This window comes from Rissa tridactyla, chromosome 19 (genome assembly GCF_028500815.1).
Source record: "Rissa tridactyla isolate bRisTri1 chromosome 19, bRisTri1.patW.cur.20221130, whole genome shotgun sequence".
Classification (NCBI taxonomy): Eukaryota; Metazoa; Chordata; class Aves; order Charadriiformes; family Laridae; genus Rissa; species Rissa tridactyla.
This window is the reverse complement of record NC_071484.1, coordinates 7,886,588-7,901,430: the sequence shown is the minus strand read 5'-3', so window position 1 is coordinate 7,901,430 and position 14,843 is coordinate 7,886,588. Positions and strand designations below refer to the sequence as shown.

At 55.3% G+C, this 14,843-nt stretch overlaps 1 protein-coding gene across 4 annotated transcripts in view; it reads right to left on the bottom strand.

The window, feature by feature from the left end:
• Positions 1 to 3,770, bottom strand: part of IGF2BP1 (insulin like growth factor 2 mRNA binding protein 1) — a 30,985-nt gene extending 27,215 nt beyond the window's left edge. For all 4 annotated transcript variants that reach the window (XM_054224433.1, XM_054224432.1, XM_054224434.1 and 1 more), the window contains exons 1-2: positions 3,596 to 3,770; positions 2,417 to 2,477 (exon numbers count right to left, since the gene is read on the bottom strand). In XM_054224433.1, coding sequence (XP_054080408.1) covers positions 2,417 to 2,477; positions 3,596 to 3,770 — 236 coding nt within the window. The remainder of the gene's footprint in view (positions 1 to 2,416; positions 2,478 to 3,595) is intronic.
• Between the last annotated feature and the right edge of the window lie 11,073 nt (positions 3,771 to 14,843).

The window sequence follows — 14,843 nt, the reverse complement described above, 5'->3', positions numbered from 1 at the left end:
AAGGCGACCGAAAAGCCAACTTTTCTTTTTTTTTTTTTTAATTTTATTTTATAAATTAACTGGAAAACGCACCAACGCTCACGACTTGTTTTCCCACATTTCTAAAGGGAGGGAGGAAAAAAAAATAAAAAAATTAATAGCGGGTTGGGGGGGGGGGGGAAGGCTGTTTGGTTTAGATCCCACCAAACCCATCTGATTTTGTCCTCCCTGCTCACACGTAATTAACCATTTCCTGTTCATGTGCCTTCAAACTGGAAAATCCAGTCTTAAAAACAAGCAGAAAGGAAAGGAGGAGAAGAAAAAAAAATAAAAAATAAAGTTGCTTTTGAGGCAGCCCCCCTTCCATCATCTCAGCCCTTATCCAGGGAGGCCGGGGGGGGGGGGGGGGGGGGAGCAAAATACACCAGATTCCCCCCAAAAAAGCTCTTTTTGGGGGTGACCAACCTGCCAAGTTTACAAGCAGTTGCCAAAAAGTTGCTTTTATTCCGACCAGAAACACAAACGACTTCCCCCAAAATGAGACAAAGTAACGGCGGCGGCTGCGAGGGCGGCGGGGACCCCCCCGGGACCGACACCCCCCGGGACCGACACACCCTCCCCGGGAACACCCCCCCCTGCCCCGCCGGGACCCCCCCGGAGCGACCGGCGGCGGACGCGGCTCCCGGCGCTTCAAAAGCGGCACCGGGGGGGGATGGGGGTTGTTAAATGAGCCCCCCAAAAAGGGTTTTAGCAGCAAAATGCAGGTTTTAAGGAGACGCGGGAGAAAAGCAAACCGCGACCTTCCTTCCACCTATTGTAAAGTTCCACACACACACACATACCCCCCCCCGCATTTCTTTGCGTTAACCAGCACAGAAATAATCCCACTTTCAGTGAATTTTTCCCCACACGCTCTTGGGGGACGAGACCTGCTCCCCCCAACCCATTGATTATCCAGCAGCACTGAGAAAAAATAAAAAATTGAGTGTGGCTGGGGGGTTTTTTTGAGCGTTATTCTGTTCCCCCTCCCGGGGTAATTTGCCTTTCCAATAACACCCCTTTGCTCACCGATAATGAAGCCCCAGCAAGTCACCCAGCGCTGTAACGAGACCTAGCGACCCCCCCTCAATGAGGTGATAAAAAATAAATAATAATAATAATAAAATCCTGTGTAGGAAATTATTAAATGGATTTTTTTTTCCCTTTTTGGGGGTGGGGTGCAGGGGGATCAGCCCACTCTGCCGTTATTAGCCAGGGCTGTGAAGTTGGGTATACCCCCCCCAACAAAGCCAATGGAGGGGGGACACCCCAAAACTGGACTCCCACCCAACAGGGACGGGAAGAAGAGAGGGGGTCATGGAGAGCCGGAGGAGCTGGGAGAGTTTGGGGAGGAAGAGTTGGCTTCGCCCCCTCCCTCCGCGCCGTAACCGCCTCGTCACGTGGCCGACGCGGGTTTCGGGCTGTGCGATCCAACGTGGACTCTTTGGGCTTGGGGACTAACTAGCCCACAGCCTCGGTGGCCACCCCTTGAGTTGGAAATGGGGAAGGTTCTCCACCCAAAAAAAATAATAATAAAAAAATTAAAACCTCTTTATAATTGCGATTTAAGGCGGGGAGCGCGGTGGCGGGGCCGCTCCGGTGTCCGGCGCCCAACAACAAAGGGCCAAGAAGATGGAGAGGGTCGGGCTGGGCAAGGCCGGCAGTGGGCGAAGCTGCTCGGCAGGTAGATAGAAACCACCCAGAAAAGCATTTTTTGCCCCAAAATAAAATTTGCCGGTGGGCAGGAGCTAGGCCAGCGCCCCGCACTCACCAGGGTTTAAAGCCCTCCCCAGCATGGCACGGCGAGACCGGCCCCATGTGGGGCTTTTTCTTCCTTTTCTTTAGGTCCTCACCATCAAATGCTGGCAATTTTCACTTTTTTTAATTTTTTTTTTTTTACTTTTTTTTTTTTTTTAAATTTTTACAGTTCTCTTGGAAAACAAAAGATTTCGCCCATTTTGCAGCAGAGGAGGTGAGCGAGGTTTGGAAATTCTTCCAGTGCCACAAGTTTGAAAATCCCAACCCAAAACGCCTCAGCCATCCATCACCTTGGGCGAGCTGCTGGATAATTGTTTAACCATTTCTGGGTGGGTTTTCTTTTTTTAAAGATAAAAAAAAACCCAAACACAACCAACTTGCTCACAGAGGAAGTTTTCTTTTTAAGGAGGAAAAAAAAAGCAAACAAACAAACAGAAATTAAATGTTGAGCCTCAAAACTGCCTCTCACCTCGCTGGGGACGCGTCTGAAGCCAAATCACCAACATCTCTAATTTCACATGCACATATTTGGGTATCATTCTTTTGCCTTACATTAATTTATTTTTTTTCTCCCCCAACAGAAATTTAAAAAAATAATTAAGAAAAACAAAAAAAAAAAGAAATTAAAACACTGTATTACCTTTGCTTTTTAGGTACTGAATGTTCAATCTCTAGCTGTTTTCCATGAAGCTCCACTTTCCCTAAAAACAAAATGTGGCTGTTTTTTAAAATCTGGGTGGAGTGGTCCGAAAGCTTTGGATAACACACTATCACGTGAAACCTCCCAATTTAATTCAAATTACGACGAACTACGCACAAATACATTTTCCGATTCCTTTACAAGTGCATTTTATTCAACATAAGGCTGGCTTCAAATGGGGAGCGCTAGGAGGGAGGGGGGAGTGAACCGGCCGGACAATGTTCCTTAGGAATATTTAATTCCTTAGTTCAGCCCGCTTGGAGCGAAAAAAAATGAGAAATAACGTTTTGAGGCCAGTTCTTCGCTTTTCTTTAATTCCGCCTTCTTTAAGCCCTGCAAGAAGTCCCTCGGGCTGATTTCTTCCGCCCCCCCCCCCCCCCCCCCCACATTAAAAGGCTCAAAAACCGTAACCCCGCGGCAGGAATGGATTTCCCTCTGCAAATGGAGGGGGTTTCGGTGCCGCTGGGTTGTGATGATGATTTTATATTTATTTTTCAGAGGCGGGGGGAGAAGAGGGGAAGAGCCCGGCGGGAGGAGTCCGGGCCGAGGGAAGGGGGCGGGAAAAAAAATATTAAAAATTCAAGTATTTTAAAAATTATCTGCTTCCCGGGGGAGCTGCTTTTTTTTTTTCTACGCCCCCCGCCCCCCCATCTCCCTGCGAGCAGCATGGCGACCTTCGCGCTCCTCCACACATCACATGCCCCAGGAAACCCAGTTTCAAATCAAAATGGCCAAAGTCCCAGCCCACCCCCCCCGCCCCCCCCCCCACGCCAGCACCGCGCCGGGACCCCCCCGCACCCACACCCGCCGGGGCGACCGCTCCGCGCCCTGCGGGGAGATACACGGGGTGGGGGGGACACCACACACACCACCCATGCGGGGCAACGGGGGGTTGCGTGGGGGTGGCTCCCCCCCACCCCCACGCTGCTCGTTTTTGGGGTGGGGGTGGGAGGGGAGCGGGGGTCGCAGCGGCCGCTGCTGGAAGCCCCGACGGGGCGCACGGCTTTGGGGCGGGATGGCGGGGTGCTGCGCCCCGCGGGGGGGGTGTTGAGGCCCGGGGGGGGTCGGCAGCTCTGCGGGGGGAGGAGGACGGGGAGGGGGGGGTGTAAAGGCGCTTACCCGAAAAAGTTTCGATCGCTTTCATGGCCCACTGCTCGTCGGGACAGTCCACAAAGGCATAGCCCGACTTGACCAGGAACTGCCCGCTGAAGGAGATCTTGTGGTCGTTGAAGACTTTCTCCAAGTCGGCCGGAGTCACGTTCTCGTTGAGGTTCCCGATGTAAAGCTTGTTCATGGTGGCGGAGAAACTGGGGGGAGGGCGGGGGTTGGGGGGGAGGGGGGGGGGGCGGCGGCGGGGCTCGGAGCGCAGCTCCCGGGGGGCTCCAGCGGCCGCCCGCGCCGTCGGGCTCCGGCCGCCCCTCAGCCGGCGGGGGAAGGGGAAGGGGAGGGGGGGGCTCTTTTTAACCTCCCTTCTTTTTTATGTTGTTTTTTCCCCTTTTTTCTTTGGCTGGGTTGTTTTTTTTTTCCCCCCTTTTTGGGGGGCGGCGGCTGTTGGGAAAAGGGAGGGGGGGGAAGGGGAGGGGGGGGGCGGCTCCGGCGGGTGGCGGCGGGCAGGGCGGTGGCGCCGGTGTCGGGGGGCCCCCAAGTCGCCGGAGCGGCACCGGAGTGTCACCGGACGCCGCTCGCAGCCCGGGCACCGCCTCTAAATAAAACCGACCTGGAAAATGAGTGAAAATGTTTGCGGGAGGAAGCCACGTGGTGATGCGGGAGGGCCCGGCCCCCGGGGGGGAGGGGCCGGGGCTGGGGGGTTGGGGGGGGCGGGGGGGAGGGGGCGGCCGCCACTTATTTATTTATTTTAATTTAAATACTACGTTATTTACCTCCCCCACGCACACACCACCCACCCCCTTCCGAGCATCCACCCGCTGTCCCGTGGGGGTGTCGTGTCGTGTCGTTCCCCCCCCCCCCGCCCCAAACCCGCCCAGCCCCGTCCCGTCGGAGGCACTTTCCCATCTGCTGCAGCCCCCCGCCCCCACCGCGCCCCTCCCCCACCGCGCCCCTCCCCCACCCCTTTCCCCCGGTGCCTCAATGGGATTTTTCTGGGTGTAAAAAACTTCGGCATCAAAGGGGCCGGGAGGTCCCCTGGCGCCAGGGGATTGGGGATGGAAGCAAAGGGGGGGACACGGCCCGCCCCCCCCCGGGCTGGCCCGGCCCGGCGGGGCGGCTGGGGGAGCCCCCCGGGGGGGTTATTGTCCACGGCATTGTTTTAAGCCCTTCATGTGCAGCCCCGCGGAAGCCTTGGGGGAAGGTGGCGGCGGCGGCGGCGGCGGCGGCGGCGGCGGGGGGGGGGGCTCCTCCCGGCACAAAAGGGCCCCACGGTGGAGGAGGGCCCGTTCCCCGACGGGGCTGGGCTGGGAAGGCGCGGGGTGGGGGGGGCGACCCTTTTCCCTCCCCGCCTGCCTTTTCTGGAGACTTTTATTTTTAGGCTCAAGATGAGTTGAAAATAGCAGCGAACCCCACACACACACCCACCCGCCCCCCCCGCGGCCTTCCTGCCTCCCCGACGGGGCGGGCGGGGGAGCCCCGGTGCGCCGGGGCCGGGATGCTGCCGGGCGGGGGTGGCTCGGCGTGTCCCCCCCCCTCCTCCCCGCCGTGTCCCCCCTCTCCGTCCCTCCCGCCGCGCTGCAAGTAGAGACACGGTGCGGCCCCCCTGCGCCCGCGGTTCAACGGGGACGTTCCCCGGGAAAACCCACTCCGGGGGCTCCGCGCCGCCCGCCCTCCCCCCACCCACCCACCCCCCCCCCCCCCCACCCCGCCTCGGGAAAAATTTTTTAAAAATTAAAAAAAATTCCCGAAGAGAGGATTTTCGCCCGTTGCGGGAAAGGCTGGGCTGGGCTGGGCTGGGCTGGGCGCTCTCCGGGCGCGGCTCCCCCGGGCGGCTCCGCGCTCCCTGCGCGGCCGCGCAGCCGGTTCCGCGCCCCCCGCCCCCCGCCGCCTCTCGGGGCGGCCGCGCTGCGGGGCCGGGGGGGGCGGCGGGGCCCCGGCGCGGCGGGCGGGTTCGGGTGTTCCCTCGGTGTTACGCGGCCGGGATGTGCTGGGCTCTCTTGCTAAATATTTATTTTTTCGTATTAGTTCAATATTTTTTGTTGCTGTTTGGGGAAGAGCCTCGCGGCGAGTTGGTCGGTAAATAAATCTGAGATTTCTCGGGAATCGGAAGTTTGTGTGAACCTGAAGAAACAGACGCACATGCCCGGGGACATGTGCATGTGCTACAGCCTCCGAGGAAACGCGTTAAAATGAGCGATAAAAACCCTGGGAAATGGCCATTTAAAGCCCAAAGCCTTTGGTTTCCCCTCCCGTGTCCCCTCCCTTCCCTCATCCCGGGATCTTCGCCTTAAAACCGTGTGGCTGCTGCTCACCAGGGGAAGTCTGGTTCCATCCTTCCAGCTGCGTTATTTGGCTCTCCCGAAATTACCAAACGCAATTAAAAGGAGGAGCCCGAGCAGGAGCATCGCTGCCCCCACCTCTGCCCCCCCACCCCGGGGCTGATCCAAGCTCTAAACTCACGCAGGTGAAAAGAAGAGAGCAAGAAAATTGGGAAATCAAATTTCCCTGCAGCTCAGGAAAAGGCACTTGGAGCCTGGCTGCGAATTGGAGGGGGCACCGTCCCCCAGTGACCCCCCCCAGCCGCAGCTGAAAGAAATGATCCTCTGTCTGCTTCCCATCTATTTCTAATCTCCACCAGAATACTTTTGTCGTTGGTTTTATTGGTTTACCCACTACCTTCCCCGTGTAACATAATCCTTTGCGATGATGAAATGAAGGAAACCAACCCTAAAAAAAAAAAAAAAAAAGAAAAGAAAAAAAGGGGGGAAAAAAAAGGAAAAAAATCCAAACAAAGAGGGAAGTCTTCAATTTCGATGTGCAACAAGAAGGGCTATCAGTCAGCCTCCTCCCCTCGCTGGAGCATTCCAGATGCAAGGTATTTAGGGAATGCAAAGAGCAGGGACTGAATCATTGATCTGCTGGGGGGGGACAGGGCTGAGCTCCCCCCAGGCCAGGAACTGGGGGGGACAGGGCTGTCCCCAGCCCAATCCCAGCCCTGCAACACCCCCCAACACCCCCCCCAAAAGGGAAGCAGCTCCCCCCTCCCTGACTGAAATGGTCCCAGCAACTGCAGCAGGAATCCAGTGGGATTTCTGGAGCCAGGGAAGGGCTGAGCAGCAGCCTGAACCCGGGCGCTGTCACTCGGAAACACCCCCCCGGCCTTTTTCCTCCCCCAGGATTTTCTTCCATTGGGTTGGAGTTTTAAAAACCCCTCTGAGGAGTTGATTTTATTATTTTTATTTTTCACAAACTTTTTCAAATTTTACTGCCTCACTCCCCTGTCAACGTAAAGCTGCTTCTGGCTTTATACATAAAGTCTAATTTGGGGAAAAATTGTTTGGTTTTTTTTGTTTTAAAGATTTAAATCTTTGAAATCAGGTAGAAACAGTCCGAATGACTTTTTACAATTTATTTACAAATTCAAATAATTATTGTTGCCACTTAGGAGTTTGGGGAAAGCCCTTTAGGGCGAAGGTTGAAGCCGGGTGGGAAACGGTGCAGCCGAGGCTCCGCGAGCCGGGGCTGGTGCCAAAGGGTGTCATTGCTGCCGGCTGCTCCAGTGCTGCTCCTCTGAGGCACAAGATAGCCAAAATCATTATTTTTATGACAAATTAGCAGCAAACAAGAACAGATTAGATTCTGTTGTTTTTCTGCCAGTTACCGTTTGAATTTTCTTTAATTTGTTGTTTGGGGGGTTTTTATGTGTTTTGGTTTTTTTTAATCTCTGTTGGTATCACTTGTATTTAATTTGGCCACCACTAAAGATGCACCCAGAACCCCCAGAAACTTTGAAAAAAAATCTTCATTTTCTAAAGTTTGAAAATATGCATTAATTGCTATCTAATAAATACGGGCTGAAAGTTTTCAGTAAAATACACAGGTCATAAAGGAAAAAAAAATAAGAATTTTATTTTCACAGAATCTGTTCCAATCAAATCCCAACTAGCGGAAATAATCTGAATACGGAGAGAGCCTGTCCTCAGGACATAGGTGAGAATTCAACAGAATAAGGAGAGCGAGGGTTACAGTTGGGAAATATTTCCTTTTGCTTAAGTGGAATCCCAGTTTAAACCACCTTTTGTTCGGTTTTTATTATGTGGAAAATATTCATGGCTGGAAAAAGCAGCTCATATCTGAGAAGATCCAGTTGATTAAAGCTCAGTGTTGATAAATTGGGTAAGAATCGGACTCGCTATGAAACGAAGAGTTTGCTTTAAAACAAAATTAAGGTTTGAAGTAGCTGGTTGATGATCTCCGGGTTCTCTGGGCGTTGGGAGCAGCCTCCCGGCGTTTCCACGCGGCTTGGTTGGGGCGCAGGAGCATCCCCAGCCCCGGGGAAGGGGCTGAGCCGGGGGGAGCGCCCCTCCGCTCCCCGCAGGGCTCGGGGAGCACCAGTGCGGAAGGTGGAAATGGTTAAACCCCCAACTGGCTCCAAAACCTGCCCATCCCCTAAACATTTTACTGCTTCAGCTAAAAACAAAGCAAATACTGCAACAAACCCTGCCTCCAGAACCGGCTCCCATCCTGCAAAATCCTGTCGTTCTGCCACCGAAAAAGCTGGAGGCGCTTTAGAACCAACCCAAGGGAAAACTACAACCCAACAACCATTTGCTTCTCCCCCAGAAAAACAACTATTTCGCTGCCCCCCAAGTGCCCGGGGGGCAGGTTTTGGGGGTCCCACCCGCGTGGGGCACTCGGCTCCGCCGGGGGCTGGGGCTGGTGGGGCTTCTCCCGGGACCACCACCCGAATTCTCCCCTGGGCTTTGCAAAGCCGGGGAGAACTCTTCGAATTTCCACCCCCCAAAGCCGCTTTGCGTAGATTTCTTTTCTTTTCTTTTCTTTTTCTTCCCCCCCACACCCAATGGAAATGGTTCCGTTTGGGGTTTTCTGCCCTTTTCCTTGGGTAAGCGGTGAACTCCCGACGCGAGGAACGGAAAACGCTGCTCAGAATGAGCCCCGAAACGTGGTTGTTCAGAGAGTCCCTTTAATTTTCAGTTTTTCCCCTAAATGAATACGCCACCACTTCTTTACAGCAGACCTCTCCAACCTGTGAATTTAGTTTTTCTTCCTCAAAAAAATCACCGGGAGCAGCTGGACGGAGGGACAGGTAGCTGGAGCAGCCATTCCAGCTGGGGGTGGCTGGCTCGGTGGGGGGAAGTTTTGGTCTTGGGACAAGGATGAGCCAAACCAACATGGCTGAGAAAACGTGGTGGGGGATGAATCCTGCCGCTGCTGAACTCCCCCTGACCTTATTTCGAGTAGGAGCCGCTCTTTTGAACCCCCCCCTCCAAACACTTGCAGCACTTCCATAGCACAGATGAAATGTTTTCCTTGCAGTAACTGCAGGTATTTGTATCAGATTTCCTCCAGTCTGAAATAAATGCATTTCTATCAGATCTGTGCCCCGCCAGGACAAATCTGGGGGCCCTGTGATCTCCAGTCCCCATTTAAATTCCCCGAAGAGCCGCGGGCTCTCCAGCACTCGCTGCTCTTCATCCCCCACTTCCTAAACCCCCTGGAGCAGGAGGCAGGGGAGGCTCAGCCACTCGTGCCACCGCGTTTTCCCCTAATTCTTTATACCCAAAACAAGTGTACCCCGGGAGGTGGGAAGCCGCGCGGCAACGCTTTCTGTTGTGGGTCGCTTTAAAAAATATAGGTCATTTCACAATCGAAACCTTGACCCGTACCCACCGCCTGCGCCGGGGCACCCGCACCGCTGGGCTGCCGCGGAGGGGATGCGAGGAGAGCAGCGAGGGCACGAGATGGAAATAATTTCACGTTACTGAACCGGCCACTTGGGCAGGCGCCTTGCCGTGGACCGGGCTGTCTAGTTTCTCGTCCTGCTGGTACACACTTGGGATTTAGCGGGACTGATTATTTCCTCTCCTTTCCTGCAGTTCCATCGCTCTGATCTCCCCAGCTGGGCGGTTCTGGCTCTGCCCGGGCTGGAAGCGGGAATAAAGGATGGTTTTCACATGAAGGTAGCTGCCGCGGGGTAAAGCACCAACGGATTAAAGCCCAGGTAGTTTGAATGCTGGAGCGAGTCCGGACCATCTCGGCAGCCCCAGGGAGCAGTGACGGTGCTCCCTACGCAGAGGTAGAAGTGGCAGTCGTGAGATTTTTTTTTACGTGCAATTCAGCGGTTCAAATAAATCTTCCCCACACGGATGTTCCAGGTGCTTCACGGGCTTTGTGTTACAGCAGGTACCGTCCTGTAGGTCCCTGCTCCTGGCGGGTACGACAAACATTTAAGGAAAAAAGAAACAAGCAGAGCGCGCAGCAAGGAGAAGTCCATATTCCCCACGTTTTATGGTCCCCATTTTGACTTGTTTTGGGGTTTTTTTTCCTCCCAAAGGAACTGGCAACCAGGAAGGCTCTGAGACAGCCGCCCCAGCGAGCTGGATTCGTCGAGAACAAGCGCTGGAGCCTTAAAAGGCCCTAGGGTTTGTTTGCAGTTACAAGGGAGTATTGGCATTTAAACCCATAGCTGGTATTTTGCCATTGTGAAAAAACCTGTTCCATTCCCGCGAGCGCTGGGGGGGGCAGGTCCGAGCCCGGAAGGGAGCGTGGCGCTCGGGGCTCCAAAGATGCCCCATAAATCCAGCCCCTGTCCCCGGCGCAGCCCAACGCGAGCGCTGGGCAGGGCTGAGCACGGGGACGGGATGAGGAGCCGGGCAAACCCTCGCTGCCTTCGGCTGGAGCCAAAGCTGCTTCCGCCAAGTTTTGGGAAGTCTGAGCCTCCTGGCAGAGTCCTGCTCCCCTCCCGACAGCACCAGCCGTTGCTGCGCGGGAAGCAGAAGATCCTGATGGGATACAGAAGATGCTGATGGGATGCAGAAGATGCCCCATGGGATACAGAAGAAGCCCTGTGGTAGCCAAAGCTGCGAGCGGCCACTGGGAGCCCAGGCAGCTCCGGGAAGGGAGAGGAAAGCTGGAGACGGGCTGTGGGGTCAGGGTTTGGGGAAAAGGAGTCTCATATTTAGGATTTACGCTCTGCCAAGGTGCAGCAGGGTGAGTGAGAATAAAGTGTGTAAGAGTAAGTGCGAGGTGTGTAAGTGTAAGAGGGTGCGAGGCATCACTGCTGGTGTTTCAGGGAGACAAATGAGCTCCCCAGAAAAGCTGTGAGTGTCTCGACACCTTTGACAGCAGCAAAATTGAGTTAAGAACAGAATCGATCTTGAATCGGGACCAGAGTTTGAATGATACTCCGATGCCTGTGATTTCAGGGGTTGAAAACTTTAAAATCCCTCCTCCCTCTCTCCCTGCGATCTGAGGAGCAGAGCAAAGGCGAATACTGGCCGATCGTAGCCAGATGCGATGAGGAATCTCGGATCAGCCTAACGCTTGCACACACAATGGAGCAGAAAGTGTGATTTTCACCTGGGTCACGGACACCTGAAGCCCCTCTCTGGCAGAGCAGAGGAGCCCGGAGCGGTGCCGCACGAAACAGAGCCGAAGAGCGTGGCTCCAGAGGGAAAGGGAAAAACCTTACTGACCGCATCCGCTGGGAACAGGAGAGAGGGGTAAACCGTGCCAGCGGAGGCGAGATGTTCGAGCTAAACGCTCGGTAGGTGGGAAGTTTGCAGCATTTCCATTCCTGAAAACTTTTGGGAATTGATGAGACCGGTCCTTTCAGAGCGATTTAAGCGGAGTGGAGGCTGCCCGGGAGCAGGGGAGGGAATGGATGACCTCCTAAGGTCACTTCAAGCCCTGTTTTCCGTGAGTACAGGGACAGCTAATACTTGAAATGCTTTGTAATCAAAGTTGCCCTTGAGACTGTTCGGTGTCTCCCAGCGGAGCCGAAGGACGCTTTCGGTGGCACAGCTGTGATCTTCCCAACGCATTCCCCAATTCCCGAACCCCCAACTCCCCGAGGCAGGTCGGCGGTGAGGAGGAGCAGGGCTCGCTCGCGAAGTCCGGGGGGGATGCAGCAGGGCAGCCCCAGTCTCCTGTCGAATTTCCAGGGAGACAAGTGCCGCGGATGGGGGAAACCTGAAGTGTCCCCCGTCCCCAGCCGGGACCCAGCTGAAGTTTGTGGAATGATTTATGGAGAAGGCAGGAGACCGCGGACGATGCTACAAGGGTTGCGCTGCCGTGGTGGGCTGGGGCTGGCGAGGAGCGATGTTGGCGTCGATAACGAGCCCCCCGTGGCCCCCGAGAAAGCAGACGTGGGCACGTGGCCCTTCCCCGGGCTGGTGCTTCCCTCCTCGCCTCCGCGCTTCCCAGTGCCGAGCGGCCACGCGGAGCTTCGACCAGTGGATATCACACAGCCAGAACGAAACACGGACGGTGCCCACCCGTCCTTGGAAATAACTTCTGCATATCCGCTTTTTCATTTGAAAGACTGAGAAATTGTAGCGTGATGCTGCTGTCCCAACTGCGTGACGCGCAGATGCCCTGAAATAGCCATAACCATGAACCTGGCTCAACACTTAATGTTGCTGGATATTTATTTCACTCTATTAACTTTATATCCTACAGAGGCACTTAATGAGAGGAAAACAAATAGGTTGCGCTTTGGAGAAACAAGATATCCAAGTTGGCTGGGAGTGAAGTACCCAGAATACATATAATAAAGGCACCGGGATAAACTATTCCGTTTTATTGATTAGCAGCTGTGCCGGGAGTGTGAATTGGTCGCTTGTAACTACTGTAGTGCATCATTTATTACAGCGGGCACGGCGCTCCCGCATGGGCGACGAGCTTCTGGAGAGCCTGGCACGCTCGTGTGCTGCGAGCGAAAGGACCGAGCCACGTGTTAAGTGGTTCCTGTGAGCGTAGTAATTACTCCCTAATAGCACCCGACCCTTAATCGACACTAATAACGTCCTTCTGAGCCTTTACCTTAATGCAACGTGGATGCAACACTTCTTTGCTGGAGGGGCTGGTTGTGCCGGGGAGTTGGAGAACGACAGCAAGATCCAGCCTCTGCCGGGCGGGGGTGGGACGGATGCGGCTCATCCTGCGTCTCCTGGAGCAGGAACACGGGTCCTGCTCGAAACCTGCTGTGTCTGACGCTCCGTCCCGGCAGCGCTTCTCAGAGGGGCAGAAAAACCCTCCGCTTTTCAGGCAGGAGCTGCAAAAGGGGCAGCCTTTGCGTGGAGAGACGCACCTCATCGCGCTGGGTTTCTGCACGTGTTTGGGACAAGATACAGCGGGGGCACCGTGCCAGCACAGCGAAACCCCCTCCCACGCCGAAACCGCCAGCACTTCACTTTTGCCATTATTACCGCAATTCCGTTAAGGGCTGCCTCTTGCTCAGCCCCGTCACCCAGAAATCCGCCGCCTTCCCCACACAAATCCCTGCTGCAGCTGAGCCAGCACAAACCTGGGAGGACACACACACCCCCACACACACACACACACCCCTCCCGCAGCCAGGTGTGCGGGGTCCTGCTCCCAGCAGCTCAGAATTCCACGAAAACAAAAACAAAAACAAACAAACAAACAAACCCAAACAGGCTGGCAGACCCGAGGGGAAGGCTGAAACTTGGATGACCTCCTCCAAAAGTTGGGGCTGCCCGGGGGGGACCGCGCTGCGGAGGGGACCGCGCTCCGTGAGCCAGCGCAGCCAGCCCCGGGCGCTGCCGTGCCAGCGGGAGCAGAGCTCAGCGCGGGATTTGGGCTGGCATGGGCTTAACCTGCCCCGCTGCTTCAACGGACCGGGGCTGGGCGCGATGGGGATCGCAGAGCAGCAGGTACGCGCCCGCCAGCGGTCCCTGAAGAGGATTTATGTGTTAAAATGTCATGGGTGCAGTTCTCCCGGAGACACGCGGGGCAGCGGGGCAGCTCAGACCGCGGGGAGGATATTTTGCCAGGAGACGGTCCCGGCAGAGCTGATGGGGAGTGGATTTACCCCCTGCGCTCTGGTGGCACGAGGAACATCTGCAGAACATCTGCTCTCCTGGAGCCAGCTGTGCAGGGGCAGGGCGAGGTGCTGGCCTCGCTGACCCGTGTCCCCAGCAGCCGCAGAGCCACGGGGAAACTCCATCACTCACGGGGGCCGAAAGAGCCAAATGGGGGCTCAGCTCCGGCCCCTGCCCCTCACTGCCCACGGGCGCCTGCTCCGCCACCACCCTCCACCTCCTCAACCAGCGCTGCCTCCCCGTTTCCTACCGGTGTCCCATCTGCCACTCTCCATCCTAAGTGTTCTCCTCTTAGAACGCACGTTTTGGGGGACAAAGGCTGTTTTCAGTATTCGGGGTTTGCGCAAGGGGTTGCAGAACCACAGTCGGGATGCCCAGACTTGACGGTGACAAAAATCACCACGACGGCAGCTACTGATTTTAGCAAAGATACTCCTCCAGTAAGAAAGAGGAGGAGCAGACTGGATCTCTCTAAGACAAGACTTACATTTTGCAAAAGATGGAAATTAAGGAACTTTTTACCACGGAAGGGAGGTGCTACGTGGAATTAATGAGGGTTTAGACCAATGCCATATGTGTTGTGCCCACAATCCACGTTCATTCTCCATTTTGTGATATCGCCATGTGTAATTGCCATTAACGTAAACATATTTTAAAAGGTTATTTTCCTGTTCTGTAGGTCAATGGACCTAATGAAGCAGCTCTAAGAGGGTTTGAATTGCTCTGATCAGGTGCTTGATTTCCTGTTTACTTCATGGCAGGGGGTTTGGTCCTGCACAACTAAGGTATATAAAAGCCCTGCCGGGTCTCCTCCGCACTCAGGACGGGCTGAAATCCCCCGGGCAGCTTCAGAGGAAGGTAAGAAGCTCTATGTCAGCCTCTCTTTTTAACTGGTTAAGATCTTTCTTTACTAAGGTGACGGCGGGAGCGAGCTGCGTCTGCGAGTGCCAGGCAGTCGCGGCAGCAGAGTGGGACCAGCCCGTGCCTTTGGCTGAGTTTTCCCAAAGGGGCACAAAACCGGCCGTTTTCTCGGCAGCTTTGGCAGACAAGACCTCCGCGGTGTGCGGGTCGGGTTGTGCAGGGACAGACTGTTGGCATTTTGGAGAAGGGTTCAGTACAGGGCACATGTCAGGTCGGCAGCTGCACCCACGCAGGGAAACAAGAAGAAATTGGTTCTTAGTCGCTTTTTGGGAGCTAAACAGGGACAATGCCTCTTCCGAAGCAGGCTCTTGCACAGGGGATTGGAATTGCTTCGTGGGGTGAAGATCCCACCGGTTGCTCCTTGCTTTGTGCAGGAGCCGAGCTGCAGGATGGCAGGAGCGGGGTCGCACGGCGAACGGTGCCAGCCGGGGCGAGCAGAGCTCGAGCGCTCCGGGGCCGCGTCACACAGCAAA